This window comes from Nannobrachium achirus (assembly GCF_963921795.1).
Source record: "Nannobrachium achirus genome assembly, chromosome: 22".
Classification (NCBI taxonomy): domain Eukaryota; kingdom Metazoa; phylum Chordata; class Actinopteri; order Myctophiformes; family Myctophidae; genus Nannobrachium; species Nannobrachium achirus.
The window spans coordinates 29,306,310-29,322,045 of NC_137829.1; the positions used below are offsets into that span (position 1 = coordinate 29,306,310).

General features: G+C 42.3%; 1 protein-coding gene across 1 annotated transcript; it reads right to left on the bottom strand.

Moving 5' to 3' along the window:
* Positions 1 to 10,003: 10,003 nt before the first annotated feature.
* Positions 10,004 to 15,528, bottom strand: rpe (ribulose-5-phosphate-3-epimerase). Its single transcript, XM_080753139.1, has 6 exons — positions 15,341 to 15,528; positions 14,606 to 14,685; positions 14,266 to 14,405; positions 13,201 to 13,335; positions 11,963 to 12,049; positions 10,004 to 10,565 (listed from the first exon to the last, which is right to left on the bottom strand). The coding sequence occupies exons 1-6, from the start codon at positions 15,460 to 15,462 to the stop codon at positions 10,443 to 10,445; spliced, it is 687 nt and encodes a 228-aa protein (XP_080609265.1). The 5' UTR covers positions 15,463 to 15,528; the 3' UTR covers positions 10,004 to 10,442.
* Positions 15,529 to 15,736: the final 208 nt, after the last annotated feature.

Consider the following 15,736-nt stretch of genomic DNA (forward strand, 5'->3'; position numbering starts at 1 on the left):
TTTGCTAGCTATGTCAGCACTTAGTTGTAGGGCCCCTTTATTACTTTGAATGATCTTTGCTTCATTGACATCAGGCTAATGGAGGAAAGATGCCATTAGTGTGAAGTTACATTAAGGAATATACTGTACCAAGCCACATTACCTCGTGGTATGTCCTGCAGAGGGAATTCCAAGTTCAGCTATAATTTCATAGGACCGCAACTGGATTCTTTCCAGACCTTACTCCTCAAAGTGATTGCTTTTACAGTAAGAACTTCATACTAGCACATTATGAACAATCACGCCGTGGAAAACGTCAGACTCACACTTAACAGTATCTACTGCAGTGCTGCGCCTCCAGGCTGTTCCTACCAACTGAGCTAAAGGGAACAGAGAAAACAAGCACCCACTGACTGTATCTGAACGGTGAAGTCACCCACCTCGCCACAGGGCAAAGCAAAGACATCTTTTGTACTGTTATTCCAAGCAAGTTGTTTCTTTTTTAAAATTGCAATATGCACACTCAATCTCGACGAGGCCTTTTATGCATAAGTAAAGGCTGTAACAACAGCGGGCTAATCAGTTGTGTGCTTTTCCTGCGGGACGCTGGGTAATTATGAATGTGGGGGAGCTGTAGCGATGCAGAGTGAGGTAATGTGTTGAAGTGGGTATGAGGGAGGAGAAAGACGTTCCGTATAGCTCTATACCCCCCACTATGGAACCCGGAGGACTGAGAGGCAGAGATATGGAGGAAGCAAAGAGAATATGGTACGGTGGGGAATTAATACAAAAGAATAAAAGGGCAGCTAAAGAATGAAATGAGGAAAGGGGAGGAGACACGTATACGTTCATGCATGTCCACGGGGACATACTGTACAACCAGTGTTAATTTCGTCGACTAAAACTATGATGAAAAATGTTTCGTCGACTACCTTTCTTTCACTGACGAAAACTAAATAAAAACTAAGCTATGATGACTAAAACTAAGACTAAATATATTGACAATATCGTCAACAAATAAAAAGTAGACTCAAATGTTGGGGAAGGACTAGTAGGGGCGGGGCAGTCGGCTCCCATTATCTCTATGGTAGATCAGTCATTTTCAGCATGCAACCAAGTGTAGAATCAGGCATTATACGACGCCATCAAGGCCCAAATACTATAGATTTAGTTGACTAAATCTGATATTTAGTCAACAAAAACTAGACTAGTGAATAGAATGTTCCTGGAGGAACTCCAAATTCAAATCCAAATTCAATACATAGCCTACTTTGCAAGACTCTAAAAGGGTAGTGCACTTCCTGTTCGTGTTCTGGTAGCATCCCAGGGGTCCTGTCTCTATGATTTTGGCACTGACGGGGTCGCCTGTGCATGGCTGCCAACTTGTCAGAGTGAGATTTGATGGTGTGAGGAAAAATAATAAAACATCTGCTCCAGAACAGAGTGTGTGGGTTTTATTATTCATGATCATTTCTAACCCAGCACCTTAAGTGATATGTGTATTTCATTCGCTTTTGTATGGTACAAGCATGGCAATTTCTAGATAGATTACATCTCTCTTCACCAAAGATAGCTGATGTACGAGCTCACAACGCGTCACAACGTGTTGTAGAACGTCTACTTTTGGTGAAAGCTTTGGTATGCTTGGGGTTCAAGTGGTTAAACTAAGTACAAAGTAAAAGTTATTTTCAGTCTGTTCAAATGGAAACTGATATTCTCTCAAGTTTTCCTCCGTGACATACTGTATCTTAGGGGGAAAGATTTGCACATTTATGTAGCGTAATATGACAAAATAACAGTGTAATTGAGGGGAGACCATGGATGAAAAAGTAATTTACAGGGGTGCCCTGAGTCAGAAAAGTTCGAGAACCACTGTTCTAGGCTGGTCCCCTACTCCACCAAGGACCCCCATATCAAATGATTGTGTCCTGGGGACACTAATATGAAAATTCACCAGGACGCTATCCTGGTGACCTCCTTTCATCCCCTCTATGATATGCTAAGGGGGATGAGGAGCACATTCAGATGATAAGGCGACTTGGACAGTCCTTTGTGCCAGTGCTAAACAGCATTTTAATTTTATTTTTTTGCCATAGTCCTTTGTGACAGTGTTAAACAGCATTTTGTTTTGCCATAGTTTTAGTGTTTTTGTTTTAGTCAACGAAATGAACACTGCTTTGTGCCAGTAGCCACAATCAAGCCTAAGCCCCATGTGAGAACATGAAACCCACTGTCTGTTCTGTTCTCAAGGTTTGCTGACTCCTGCTGGACATGGGACAGAACAGAAGGCTGCCCTTTAAAGAGAGCCTAACTTTTGGGGAAACTCACTTATTCACTATTATATTAATTTATTCCTTGTTGATAGACTGAGACTTACGTATTCTCTCATATCTACTGTATATCGAGGGCTTGGCTTGGAGCGCAACTTGCTTATTTTTTTTTGATTGAATACATTATAAACAGTTTGCAAAAAGTACAGAGGTACGATTAATTATAAAATAATGCTGTGTGTGTGTGTGTGTGTGTGTGTGTGTGTGTGTGTGTGTGTGTGTGTGTGTGTGTGTGTGTGTGTGTGTGTGTGTGTGTGTGCTTGTGCTTGTGTGTGCTTGTGTGTGCTTGTGAGTGTGGTGATTTCCAGGTGCTGCCTATCCACTGATTTCTGGGTGCCAATCAACAGCCCTTCCATTGATTGGTTGGGGTTACCTACTTAAGGAGACCAAACACCTGAAGACTTTGGCTATACTTGTTGTAGTATTGTCCCCTGCCTGCCTGCCAACTACTTTAGTTCTGTTGATATACTTTTATCATGTCCAGCTAAACCTTCATTAAGCTTGCTGGTGCAGGGTGCAAGTATTTCTGAAGGCAGTTGATGGTTAAGATTGTGACCATTTCTCGATGAGCTTGATTATTTTGCCAGTAAGTGGTGTATGGGCGCCAGCTTTTTGTAAATGCAAACGTTTGGACAGATTAGTTTAGTGCAGTTAGGTTAGAGTACCTAATCATTCTGTAATTAAGATTTTTGTTTAGCTGAGATTTTATAAAACTAAGATCAGGATTAGATTGATTTTGATTATTGATTTGCCCCATTGGCCTATACCATTTTCATTAAGCTTTAACATCATGTCATAAAATGTATTCGTAAAGTCTTGCAAAACTAACAAGAGAAAACTTTCCAGCCCGTATGTGATGTTGTTTTTAGACTGCAGTCAAATCTAGCCTAAATTTGCTTTATTTCTCAAATCTGATCTTTTGGCCTGACTGTTCACACTGCATTTGCAAGTGACACAGATCTGATCTGTGTAACTTCAGACTGATTTAACAACGTCAACACATATCTGCTTTGGTTACCGTGGTAACGGTGTGGGCGTCATGACCTTTCTCTCTTTATGTGTTTTTCAACTTTTCCTGACTCCGTGAACCCGTATTCTGCCACGCCGTGAGATATCTTGTTCCTGTACATTTCTCATGTACTGAGCCACAAAGTGCAAGGAGGCATTGAATTTCTCTGTCCATTGAATGCTGCTCGCCATTTCTTCTGTAGAGTAAAACTTATGCTGAACAATTTTATTTTGATTACACCCTCAAAATGCAATTTTCGCACTCTGTAATGACATCAATGGAGCTCTGGTCAAGCTGCAAGTGATGTTTTGGACAGTTTTGATATGTGACTTTGCTCATTAGATCAGGTTACTGCATTCAGACTGAGACATATCTTTGGAACCATATTTGAAAAAGATCTGAAACCACTTCTCTGGATGTGTCACATTAGAAAAAATCTGATTCCATGTGACCTGTCTGCATTTAGACTTATTTAATCAAATCGGATTCCAATCTGGATGTGACACAGATCTGATTCAGGCTGGATTTGACTGCCAGTGTAAATCCAGCCTCAACAATCCTTCATTCCCCTAGACTTTAGGATTGTAATGCTAAAAGGATAACAAAAAGCCCTGAGGCTTGTTTTCCATTGTGGTATTCAATTCATCAAAAGACATCCAATAACATACAAGAAATCATCAACAGTCGAGCAATACAAGTATTATGTGTCATTTTTGGAGAAAATTACTTTAATCATCTTAAAGGTCTGAGTTCTATCACATGTTCATGTTTCGTTCCACTTCAGAAATGTATTGCTCCATTTCCCCCAAAAAAATGTAATACCATTTTATATACCGGGATATACTGTATATTATCTGTGAACTAAATTTGAGTCAGTTAACAGTCCTGAGACTGCAAGCAGAAAGGAACAGATTGCAGTTGTAGGTACGCTCCCCCTCCCTCACACTATGAATTGTGCCGTAAGTCTTTGAGACGTCAGTGACAAGCACACTAAACGACTGTCTTTCTCTGTTAGGAGAGACGTCAGACACAGAACTCACTGTAAGCGCTTGTGCACTATACACAATTCATGCACAGTTGTTGCGACCGAAGGTCGCATATACTCTGAAGAACCGTGTCGCTTGAGTGTCCTTCCGTACCCCTGTGATGTCAGTGTGATGTCAGCGAGTTGTGACATCACTTCCTGTACGGGGCGGCTACACGAAATGTGGATAACACTATATATGGAGATAGTCCAGTCCATCATGTCATATGGGACTACCGTCATAGACAGTAGCCAAAAGAGAAGGATACACAAAGACAAAAAAAGGAGGAGGAGGATAAAGATACCAAAAGGAGAGAGAAGAAAGGGTGGATGAGGTACAATGTGTCTCAGAAAAGAAAAGGAGGTGGCAACGGGGGCGGCTAGATAAAGTTATTAGGCCTGGATCCGACTTTAAGTCGACGCACAGGATTCCAGAAGTGTAGCGCTTATTCGCTCTTGTATCAAACTGGTACTCGAAACGTTCTTAGAATTTAATATATATTTTCTAAAGTAAATATGGGGGCGGCTGTGAAAAAAAGAGAAGAATAAAAAAGAAAAAAAGGAGGAGGAGGATAAAGATACCAAAAGGAGAGAGAAGAAATGGTGGATGAGGTACAATGTGCGGTATCCTCCTTGTCAAGCTCGACGTTGGTCATTTGGACCTATACATGGAGAAATGGAGCGAACCTGTTTGGCCTAAACATGGAGATGTGGTACAGAATGACTCATATATGGGCATAAAAAGTATGTCATGTGACATCACTTCCTGTACAGACAGTCAGACAGACAGCCATTGACTCCGGCCTAACAATGGCTACTGTCTATGACGGTAGTCCCATATGACATGATGGACTGGACTATCTCCATATATAGTGTTCTCCACATCTCCATGTTTAGGCCCTATCGCTCACACCCTAGGTGGGGTTGGCGATAGGGCCTTTCTGTGTGGAGTTTGCATGTTCTCCCCGTGTCTCCTAGGGTTGATACCCTCACAAAAACATGAATGATAACAACTAGAATTGTCAGAGAAACGCTGTGGTTGGCCAGATAGTCAAGAATTGGCGCGACCTCGCCCTTTAGGGCGAGGTCGCATGTCACCCTGAGGTCGCATTCCACCCTCAGGTGTCTTACTAGTCTAGGCTACTGCAACAACCCACTGAACCCTGTGTACACATACTGTACCTGTGATCTTTAGGCCTATCACAGGTGAGGAATCTGGATTCAGTCTCATGTGCTTGTCTGCCAGATAAGACATTGAAACGTAGCCTAAATCAACGTTTCAGCGGTGTGCATATTGCAGGCTGCCCATACATGTGTGGATTATTGAGGTTGGGCTAAAGATGTCTCTTGTCTTGTGCTCGCTCTCTCTGAGGGTCCTTTCGGGAAGGGCTCTGTGAGATAAGATAATATAAACCTTTATTGATCCCTGTGAGGAAATGCAGGCGTTGTAGCAGCAACAGCAATAAGAGTTAAACACAGGAACGGGTTGGAGTCAAGAACCAATAACAAATCAAATGAAGATGGAATAATATAAAACCGATTCTGATACAAAACAGGTAACAGGTCTCTGAAGTAATGGCTTAGCAAATGTCTATCAATTCGTATAGGCCTATACAGGTATTTTTACTGTCCAGTGGATACATCTATTGGCAATTAATTATGTTCCGCCTACCCACTATAGGAAGATAAAACTATCTATAAATTGCAGTATGTCTGTGTGTGTGTGTGTGTGTGTGTGTGTGTGTGTGTGTGTGTGTGTGTGTGTGTGTGTGTGTGTGTGTGTGTGTGTCTGTTTGTCCCGGACATAACTCGGTCACCGTCTGACCGATTTACTTCGAATTTTCCGTGTGTGTCCAGAAGCTCCAAACCACGAATGTCTGTAGTCTTATCTGTCTATCCGCGGGTATCGGAGGACACACAGAATGGGGGCGGTTTGTGGGCATTGGCTTTCCTTATTGGCCAACCCAACCCATCGGCTTCATGGATTAGCCAAGCGTCACGTTTGTGCCACTGTAGAACCAGTAAGACTCCCTAAACAAATTGGCCTGTAAGTGGCATTAAAAGCAACCTCGTGGTGGCGCTAGAAGAGGGGCATGTGAGAAATCGGGGGCGGAGGTTGTGGTTTGCCAGCCAAGGAGTGTCTGTGCAAAGTTTGGCATGGATAGGGGCAACGGTGGCAGAGATAAGAGTAGGGGCAAAAGTGTGATGTGACGTGCCGGGCAAAAGTGTGACATGACGTGACGGACAGACGGACATCCGGTGGAGATTTTGATGGTACAGTAACTGCGACCTGCCGGTCGCAATAAAACTCCAATCTCATGTTGCAGTGTGTATCTGTCTTTGTATCTGTCCCGGGCATAACTTGGGCACCATCCAACCAATCAACTTCAAACATGGTGTGTTTCAGTGTGTGTCAAGGATGACCCGGGGATGTGTTGTGCTGCTGGGTGAGAATTCGGTCGGACCATGAATGTCTGTATCTGTGTGTGGGTCTGTCTGTGTCCACAGGCACCAGCTTCCCTGATTGGCAAACCCAATCCATCGATAGCCTGCGAAGAGAAAAGCCTGGTTACGATCTTAGGCTGATACGGCATAGAACGGCGCTACTTCCGCCGGGAGAATTTCACCGGAAGTTGTCTTTTTACGACAAATCACAGTGTTGCTGAAAATCTATTCCCTGCAGAAACATTTTCTGTTAACCGCAGCACTTCCGCCACTTACGTTGTCTACAGGTTCATGCCATTCACATCGCATATTGTGGCCAGGGGTGACCTATCGCCTACAAATAGGGCTGTCCATACTGTCTCCGACCACCAAACTTTTCGTGGGAAAGGTCCGACTTTCCGACGTGCAGCTTTCCGAAACTTTAATTCGAGGTGCTTTTCAGAAGTTGGGAGTGGCGTCATTTTGTAGTTGAACCGGACCTTTCTGATTAAAGGTTCGGTGGTCGGAGACAGTATGGACAACCCTTTAGCGTGCAAAATAATTAGAAAATGTAGATATGGGAGACATGAGTGATGCGAGCGAGGCATCAGGCTGTGTCCGTTTTATGCAGGTTTTAAGCACGTAGGCCTATACTGTATAAACATCCCATGGAAGGTGTGAGACACTACAGTAGACTCCAACACGTCCACATTGGACAGAACCGTTCTCAACACTGCTGTCCGGGTGTGAAACAGCCTACCAGAGCATGTAGTTCATTCCATCACAGACAATGGCCTTTAAGTCTTTAAACGCAGAGTTCATAGACATCTCCTGACCACCCCTCACACTGACTGCAGTGAACCGTATGATTGGCCAATGGATGGTGCATACATTATCTTACTTGGCTATTGTTCACAATTTAATTGTATATATACTGTGTGTGTGTGTGTGTGTGTGTGTGTGTGTGTGCGTGCGTGCGTGCGTGCGTGCGTGTGTGTGTGCGCGCGCACACGTGTGTGCGTGTGTATATACTGTATATACCACGCTCCATTGAAGTAATTTGTTCAAAAATAGCCCAGAGAGCATAAATGAACATGCTTTTCAGATTTTTCACATTTTTCTATTATAGCCCATATCTTTTTGAGAGGTCATATGTCAAATTGATGTACCGGTATGTCATAATCATCAAGATTAAAACTAGGTTTAAACACTTTCACTTTATGTACAATTAATCTGGAATATATGAAAGTTTCACTTTCCCAATTACATTATGGAAGAAAATGAACTTTTCCACAATATTCTATTATCTTTAGATGCACTACTAGTATAGCCATTATGTACTATGGAAATACTGTTTGAACTTGGGTCTCCCATGAGCAGAGTACTCTGAGAAGTAGACTACAAGTACTGCATAACCAGTATAGGCTATAGTCGCAGGGTTTCTTGAAGTGGGTGCCGTGACGCATGTCCAGGGGTGCCTCAGAATACTTGATATATAATTTATCAATATCACTTCTGTTTAACCACTTAGACCCTCTATACACAGTGAGTGAAATGGACCTGGGGTTTCAGCCTACAAATCTACATGTTGTGACACGTTAGTGAGCTTGTAAATCGTCTATTTTTGGTTAGTTCCCCCCAGAATAAGGATGCTGGGGTTTAAGTGGTTAAACGCCAAGTATAAAAGTTATTTTCAATCTGCCGTAATGGAAAGAGAATTCTCTCACGTCTCAGGGGTAAAGATTTACACATTTGACATAAATGTAAGGTGTTGTAAAGTAAAAGTGCAATTCAGGGGTGCCCTGAGCCAAACATATTTGAGAACTATTAGTGTATAAATAATGTGTAATGTGACGAAACACCCATTGTCAATGATAAAAAGAATCTTCACTATTGTATCCACAAAGCTCTTATTTTGAAATGCAAAGCAGCAATTTTGAACAACTCAAAATATCTTCATAATAATAATATTCACCAAATTCCACAACACTCTCAAGCAATGACAAAAAGTCAATCACTTGTTTCAGAGTTAAAACAGCAGCGTTGATTTTGAGCATATTTCGTTTTAGTCAGTCTTTTGAATAAAACTTAAGTTTTTGTCATATTTTAGTCATCTTACAAGTTTTAGTTTTTCATTTGATTTTGTTGACTGGTGGGCCATGGTGGCTGGCTAATTTAACACTTGGTTGCAAGCTGAGAATAGTCGATCTACTGTACAAGCTTATAACACGTGAGCTTGTAAATCTGCTATTTTCAGAGTGCAACAAGCACTGATTGCAACCATGTTTTTATTTAGTGAAAAAGGTAGTCGAAGTACATTTTTCGTCAGTTTTAGTCGACAAAATCAACACTGTAACAGCTCCAACGTGTGGTAGTACTGATGAGTTTACCAACTGGTTCTAGTCTTGGGGAAAGACTTAGCATGATCATGAATTAAGAATATATACAACCCATAGGAGTACCTTTTTAAATGAATCATTAATTAACAAATCCATGACTTGAGTGGCATTTCCCTTTAATCATATTGGTCCAATCACGCCATCTACTGTTTGAAAATGTAAATGGAAGTCAAAAGACAGTTGCATCTTTGGTAGAGCAGGACTTCCTTCAGTCACGCACAAAGAAACAATAAATGTAAGAAAAATAAATTGTAGATTTGTATTGAGTTCACCACAAGGAGTCCCCTAGGTAGCTAGCTACAGTGTATAACGGACTGCTGAAATGTTGACAATGCATGCCAGAATGAACATAGGCGTAATGTAAGTAAGACAATTGTGGTAGAAGCCCGATACAGCTTGAGTTCATTAACATCAGATTATTTTGCAACTGTCAAACAAATGCCTTCATACATCACTGAATCTCTTTCAAAATCTATTTTCAGTTGTGTAACCTGTGCTTGGGATCAAAGTTCAAAGACAGTCAAGCCATTTTTTTTTTATCTCTTAACATTTTCCCACAAATATACAGCTACAACCCAGTGGTCCTCAGTGTGTGTGTGTGTGTGTGTGTGTGTGTGTGTTTATTTTATACTGCAGCTATTTGATAATAGATTTGGAATAATCTGGGAAACTTGCAGCCCCTGGCACAAAATCTTGGGGGTCGACAATATGAACATGTTTGAGAACCATTGGTACAGTATACTATTCAAAACAATGAAAATATCATAGATATCTCACGGCACAACTTTTCAAATAATCTCACAGCACTAGGTACCTAATGACAGAAAACATCAAAAAGTTCCATTCGACACATTTTATTTCCATAATTATTTCATTCAACCCATAATCTTAAAGTTCAAGTCAAAAATAATCAGGAATGTTTTCAGTATAAAATCAGCATGACCACAGTTCCACGCAGTCATCATACAGTAATCGTTCACACGAGAAATTAACTGGTAACAGTTTTAAGTGGTGGTCCTGGCAGGGCAGACTGCAGACTGACAGTCCAGGGTTCGAGGAGGCAAAAGGGCCCCAGCAGCGTCGCAGAGAGTCACGCATGTGGGACACCAGCTTTACCGTCTCTACAGAGACCCCTGCCCTAGGCCATGCCCCTCCTCGGGCCCTGACCTTTAGAACCCACAGAAATGTCCGTAGAGACTGTCCCACTGGCCGCGGGGCCATGCCGGTAAAGACAGAGCTAGTTATGGAGGCACGGCCACAGGGAGAAGAGGAGGGTCTCAGCGGTCCAGCGAGCGCTTCTGGATGGCTTCGGCCACTACGGTGCGAAGAAGTGCAATGACGGAGCGAGGGTCGTCACTCGCTATGACGGCGCTGCCCGACACGATCATGTTGGCCCCTGCCTATGTGATCACAGACAGACAGACACACACACAGAGTATCAGTGAGTGGTTTGTCAAATGTGTACAGGTATAGTATATCGTCGTTGTCGGGTGAAAACCTTGTATGTCCAAAACCGTTCGTTTTGCATTTTCCATCTTAAAAATGATTTAAACTAGTGAAAACAGCCGATCTACACGCCTCGCACCGCGAGGCGTTGTGTGCTTGTAGATCTGCTGTTTTTGCTACTTTTGTGCTAAGGCCTTGTACGATGAAGCAGGGCTTTACTTTGCGAAAGAGCGTACACATTTGAAACTTGGAGATATGAGGTTTCCACCCGACAACGACGATATAGAGTATACAAACACCAGGTCAGAATTCCCTCAGTAAGGTATATGTAAATGATTTCAAGGTCAGAGTTGAACACATAGTAATCTCCAGCAAAGAAGAGGTTACATATTTGGGCTGTAATCTTGACAACAAACTGACAGATGAAAGAAACAAACAAATTGTCAACAAAAGTGCTCTCAGGACTCTTGCCGGAGCCCTAATTCAATACCACTTTGACTATGCTTGCACCCCCCATTTCTCAGACATCTCAATGTCACTAACGTCTCTAAGCTTCAAATCTCCCAAGACAAACTAATTCGACTACTTCTCGGCCTGGGGCCCATCACCCACCTTTTTCCATCCCATTTTGCTAGCCTGGCTAAGGGTAGGAGACTAAGGGCTCTATTATGATCCAGGTCTTATGCCTTATCTTCTTTGCCTTTTTTTACTATTTTGAAAAACTTTTTTAAATACTTCAAATGCTGATCTACATCTGCACGTTGTGAGCTTGCAGATCAGCTATTTGAAATATTTAAAAAAATATGTATATATAGTAAAAAAAGGCAAAGAAGTTAAGGCATAAGGCATAAGACCTGGATCATAATAGAGCCCTAAGGGTTAAGCAATTGAAAATGGGATTGACATTAAACAGTAAATCCAAAAAAGAGCGACACCCACAGCCACAAAACTAGAGGGAGCGACAACAATGATCTGGTACCGCCCACCTTTTTAAAACAAACATGGGTAATGCCCTGACCCCATCCCTCAAAAAAATGCAGATCACAAGCTTCCTTTAAAACACCTTTCAGGAGGCCAAGGGAGAGGTAAATATTCACTTCCCTCTTAGACAGATGATCACCACCACAACCTTTTTTTCCCCTTCTCTGTACACAGAGTTTTTTATTTTGTGATATTGAATCTTTTTGTTATGTTTTATGAATTTAATTAAATACACAGACCTGAATGGAAACAACACTTTTTTTTGTGTGTTCTCATTTTTGACCAAGTGCTTGACTGTAGAGCTGTTTGCATTTCTATCTAATAAAGTATTCAATCAATTAAAAAGAAGGGTTTGTGGAATGTGTCTTACTTCGGCACACTTGTGAATTGTGTCAGGGCCCACGCCTCCATCCACCTCAATGTCGAGCGAAGGGAACTGGCTCCTTAGCCAGCTCACCTAGGACACATACACAAAGAGAAGTTAAAACAAGTGCTGACAACTGTGCATCTATAAAGATGTTTTTTTTTAACTGAGAAAGTCATTCCAAAGGACTGTTAAGGACAAAGGAATGTTATGTAGAACACCAAAGCAGTGGGAAAAGATGCCTCTCTGCCTGTTATTCATAAGCATTGTAGGAAAGTACTATCAACAACGCGACACAGAAATTGAGTGACCTTGTGAGTTTCTCGTTGCAGTATTGAGGACAAGATGATAATTTTAAAGCCCCATGCTGGGACCGAAAAAAATTATAATTGTATGAGAGGACCACATGAGATACTACCTAGATTTGGAAATATCTGACCTCACAACAATTTGATTACTAGTCTTTGGGAAACGATTCAATGCATGATGATTTGGCTTGATTCAATTGTGACTTCGTTAAAATTCATACATTTTAACACAGAACCTTCATTGATGTCACAAATATGACAGGAGGAACTAATTTACCAAGTATTGGAAACTACAGTAGTAGCGGAATTAAATATAATACAGAAACGATTCACCAAGCTCCAATTTCAAGGCACATTTCATGTAAAGAAATTAAACTCATTTTAATTTTTTACATTTTCATATTTAAATTTGTATTGTGGCCAAAAAACATTATTAGAACATACCAAATCAATGCAGTTGAATCTGCACTTTAAGATCGGTGCATCAAAAGGCCAGTACACACTAATGCAACTCTTTGCAACCATTATCCCCAACGGTAAATGGTAAATGGTGCATTTATATAGCGCTTTTATCCAAGGCGCTTTACATAGATTGTGCATTACATTCACCCATTCACACACACATTCATACACCGGTGGCGGAGGAAACCATGCAAGGCACCATCCTACTCACCGGGAGCAATTAGTGGTTCAGAGTCTTGCTCAAGGACCCTTCGACACCAGTAACTCAGGGGGAGCCCGGATTCGAACTGGGAACCCTTCGTGCTCTAATAACGGTTTCTCTACCCCTGAGCTATGCCGCCCCCCAACGGCAGTTGCAAGGAGTTGCATTGGTGCGCTCTGGCCTTTACACTTATACCACATGTGCACATGCATGCCTACAGTTCCCTCTCTCACACATGTACGGTACACACACATGCGTGCAAAAGTTATTACCTTGGGCATCATGTCCTCCATGAATTTCTGTCCACCAAAGCCAGGCTCAACAGTCATAACCAGAGCCATGTCAATCTGATTAGCCCATGGCGCAAGCTCCTCAACAGTAGTGCCAGGCTTTATTGCCACTCCTACCTACAAAACACACACACACACACACACAGAGTAGCTATATTGTACTAAATTGTACATGCAATATTCAGTTGTCAAGTTTCATGCTGTTCCCATGGTCGTTTTGCTCTAATCCTGTCTTTTGGAGGTGGTTGCAGAGGAGAGGATGAGCCACAGACTCTCCCTTTCTCAGTACACCATCACAGCCTGGGACTGTTCTCTGTGCCAGTAGCCATAAGACTCCAGCTCGACCCATATGAGAACTAAGGATTTCTTATGCCTTTATTGCTAGGTTGACAGGAAAGGGGAAGAGGGAGATGGGAAGTGACAACGATAATGCAAAATAACTGCAATTACCTCAAATAATTGTGACAGGCCTAACGTTACCAAGTGGCGAAACCCACGACTAAAGAAACTAGAAGCAGTGCTCTTCCGAGCACAGGTCTCCACCAGGTCAGGACAGGTATGTTATCGTGGCCTCCTTAAGGCGCTAAATGTGAAAAAGTTGCCATGTCTTCTTTGGCCTTTAATGTGACGCTGCATCCATGATTTGAGGTATTTTGTTCCAAAAATTAGTTTGGCAAAATTCGACCTGCTGGTTGCGCTATAACAGGCCTGTGTGAAACGTGAAAAGAGTTGCATTTTTTTTTCTTGACCTAGTGGGAACCAAAACACAAAAACCCCACTTGCCTGTTCTGGAAAAACAAGATTTGTTTTACTGTACTTGCCCCGGGCAGTCAGGAAACCATTAGTGTCAATCCAGATTTTATTCATAATATTCACTGTACATTTATTTAATTTACAATTTAGGGATTTAGCAGACGCTCTTAACCAGAGCTACAGTACTTTATGAATGCGAGATCAAGAGTAAGCAATGAATGTACCATAGATCCAGTGCAGATATCTAGGGCCAGCAGTTCAATATTTTACTTTAACTTTAACCCCATGTCTCACCTTCATGCCACTCTCTCTGATCTCCTTGATGAGGTTGCCAGGGTTGGTGGTGGCCTCAATGTGGAATGTATACTGGTTGGCACCCGCAGCTGCCATAGGCTTCACCCACTGCTCTGGCCGGGAGACCATCATGTGCATGTCTGCGTCACAGGACACATTCAGAACCATTACTATAATACCTAGATATAAACGTGAGTTATTGATTATTCATTCATTACAATAATAGCTAGTTTATTTGCAATGCAAAAATGAACGTAACAATCACTAATAATGAAAGCATACAACTAATCTAATCAGTAGATACAGAAGTGGTTTAATGTGGGGCTGCATGTTTTCTCACCAAAGAATGGGTCCATGCCTATAGACTTCCTTAGACACTCCACCATGGGATGTCCAAATGTTATGTTGGGGACAAAGTGCCTTCACAAGAACAGAGACCACACATTAAATGGTGACATTTTCTTTTAGGTCGTGTTCATTGCAAAAGCACTGGCAATTATGGCCCAAGTGTGCTGAGGAAGTTGCAAAAGAATGTCAAACCCAGTGGCGTCAGTTCAGAAAAGGCTAAGGTATGGCAACATGACTGGTGTCTTGCAAGATACCAGTCATGTTGCCAACTTGCCATGGGAACATACCTATGTTCCCCAGGTTCTATGTTCCCCATTTTCTTACCACCTAAACCTACCCCTAACCCTAACCATAACCTCACTAAAACTAATGCTGTGAGGTGGGAACATAGAACCTGGGGATGCCATACCCAATTGACGCCTCTGGTCAACCCTAGAAGCAGAGAGACTATGTTCCTGAGGACTGCATCATCATGTTGAACACAGTGAGTGGACTTGTTTTTAGATCTGCCTGAGCTAATCTGGATAAGCCTCGTGACATCAATACTCCACTGTGACTTCTGATAACCTGGCGTGCTGTTCACTTAGCAGCAGCACAGCTTTAGCTCCCACAACAACAAGGCTGCTGAACTTTGTTAGCTTGCTAGCTGTCAGTTAGCTTTACTTGCTAAGCTTACCAATGAACAGAACAGTGCACTCACTGTACAGTCTGTTCTAACCTAACTCACCCATCCATAACGTCGAGGTGCAGATAGTCTGATCCGCACTCCATCATTCGCACACACTCGCTGCCCAGGCAGGACAGGTCACTGCTGAGGATGGACGGGCCGATCTTTGCATTGTAAGCCATGCTGGTGCTGCTGTGTGTCTGTTTGCATGCACTCTGCACTCTGCAGTCTACTCTGCACTGCTCTGTGAAACGATGATGATGATGACTCTGTCTGGAGGACTGGTGTAAGGCTTCCGCTTTCAAAATAAAGGGTTAGCAACAGCAAGCACCATAGACGGTTAGCACATGGTTGCTGTACACATGCAATTATGGGCCACTAGGTGGCGTAAAGTTCAAACTTTTTCCCCCAAGTATAACCTCGCCTCACCAGGCTTTCTACCCCAACTAGTAGGCT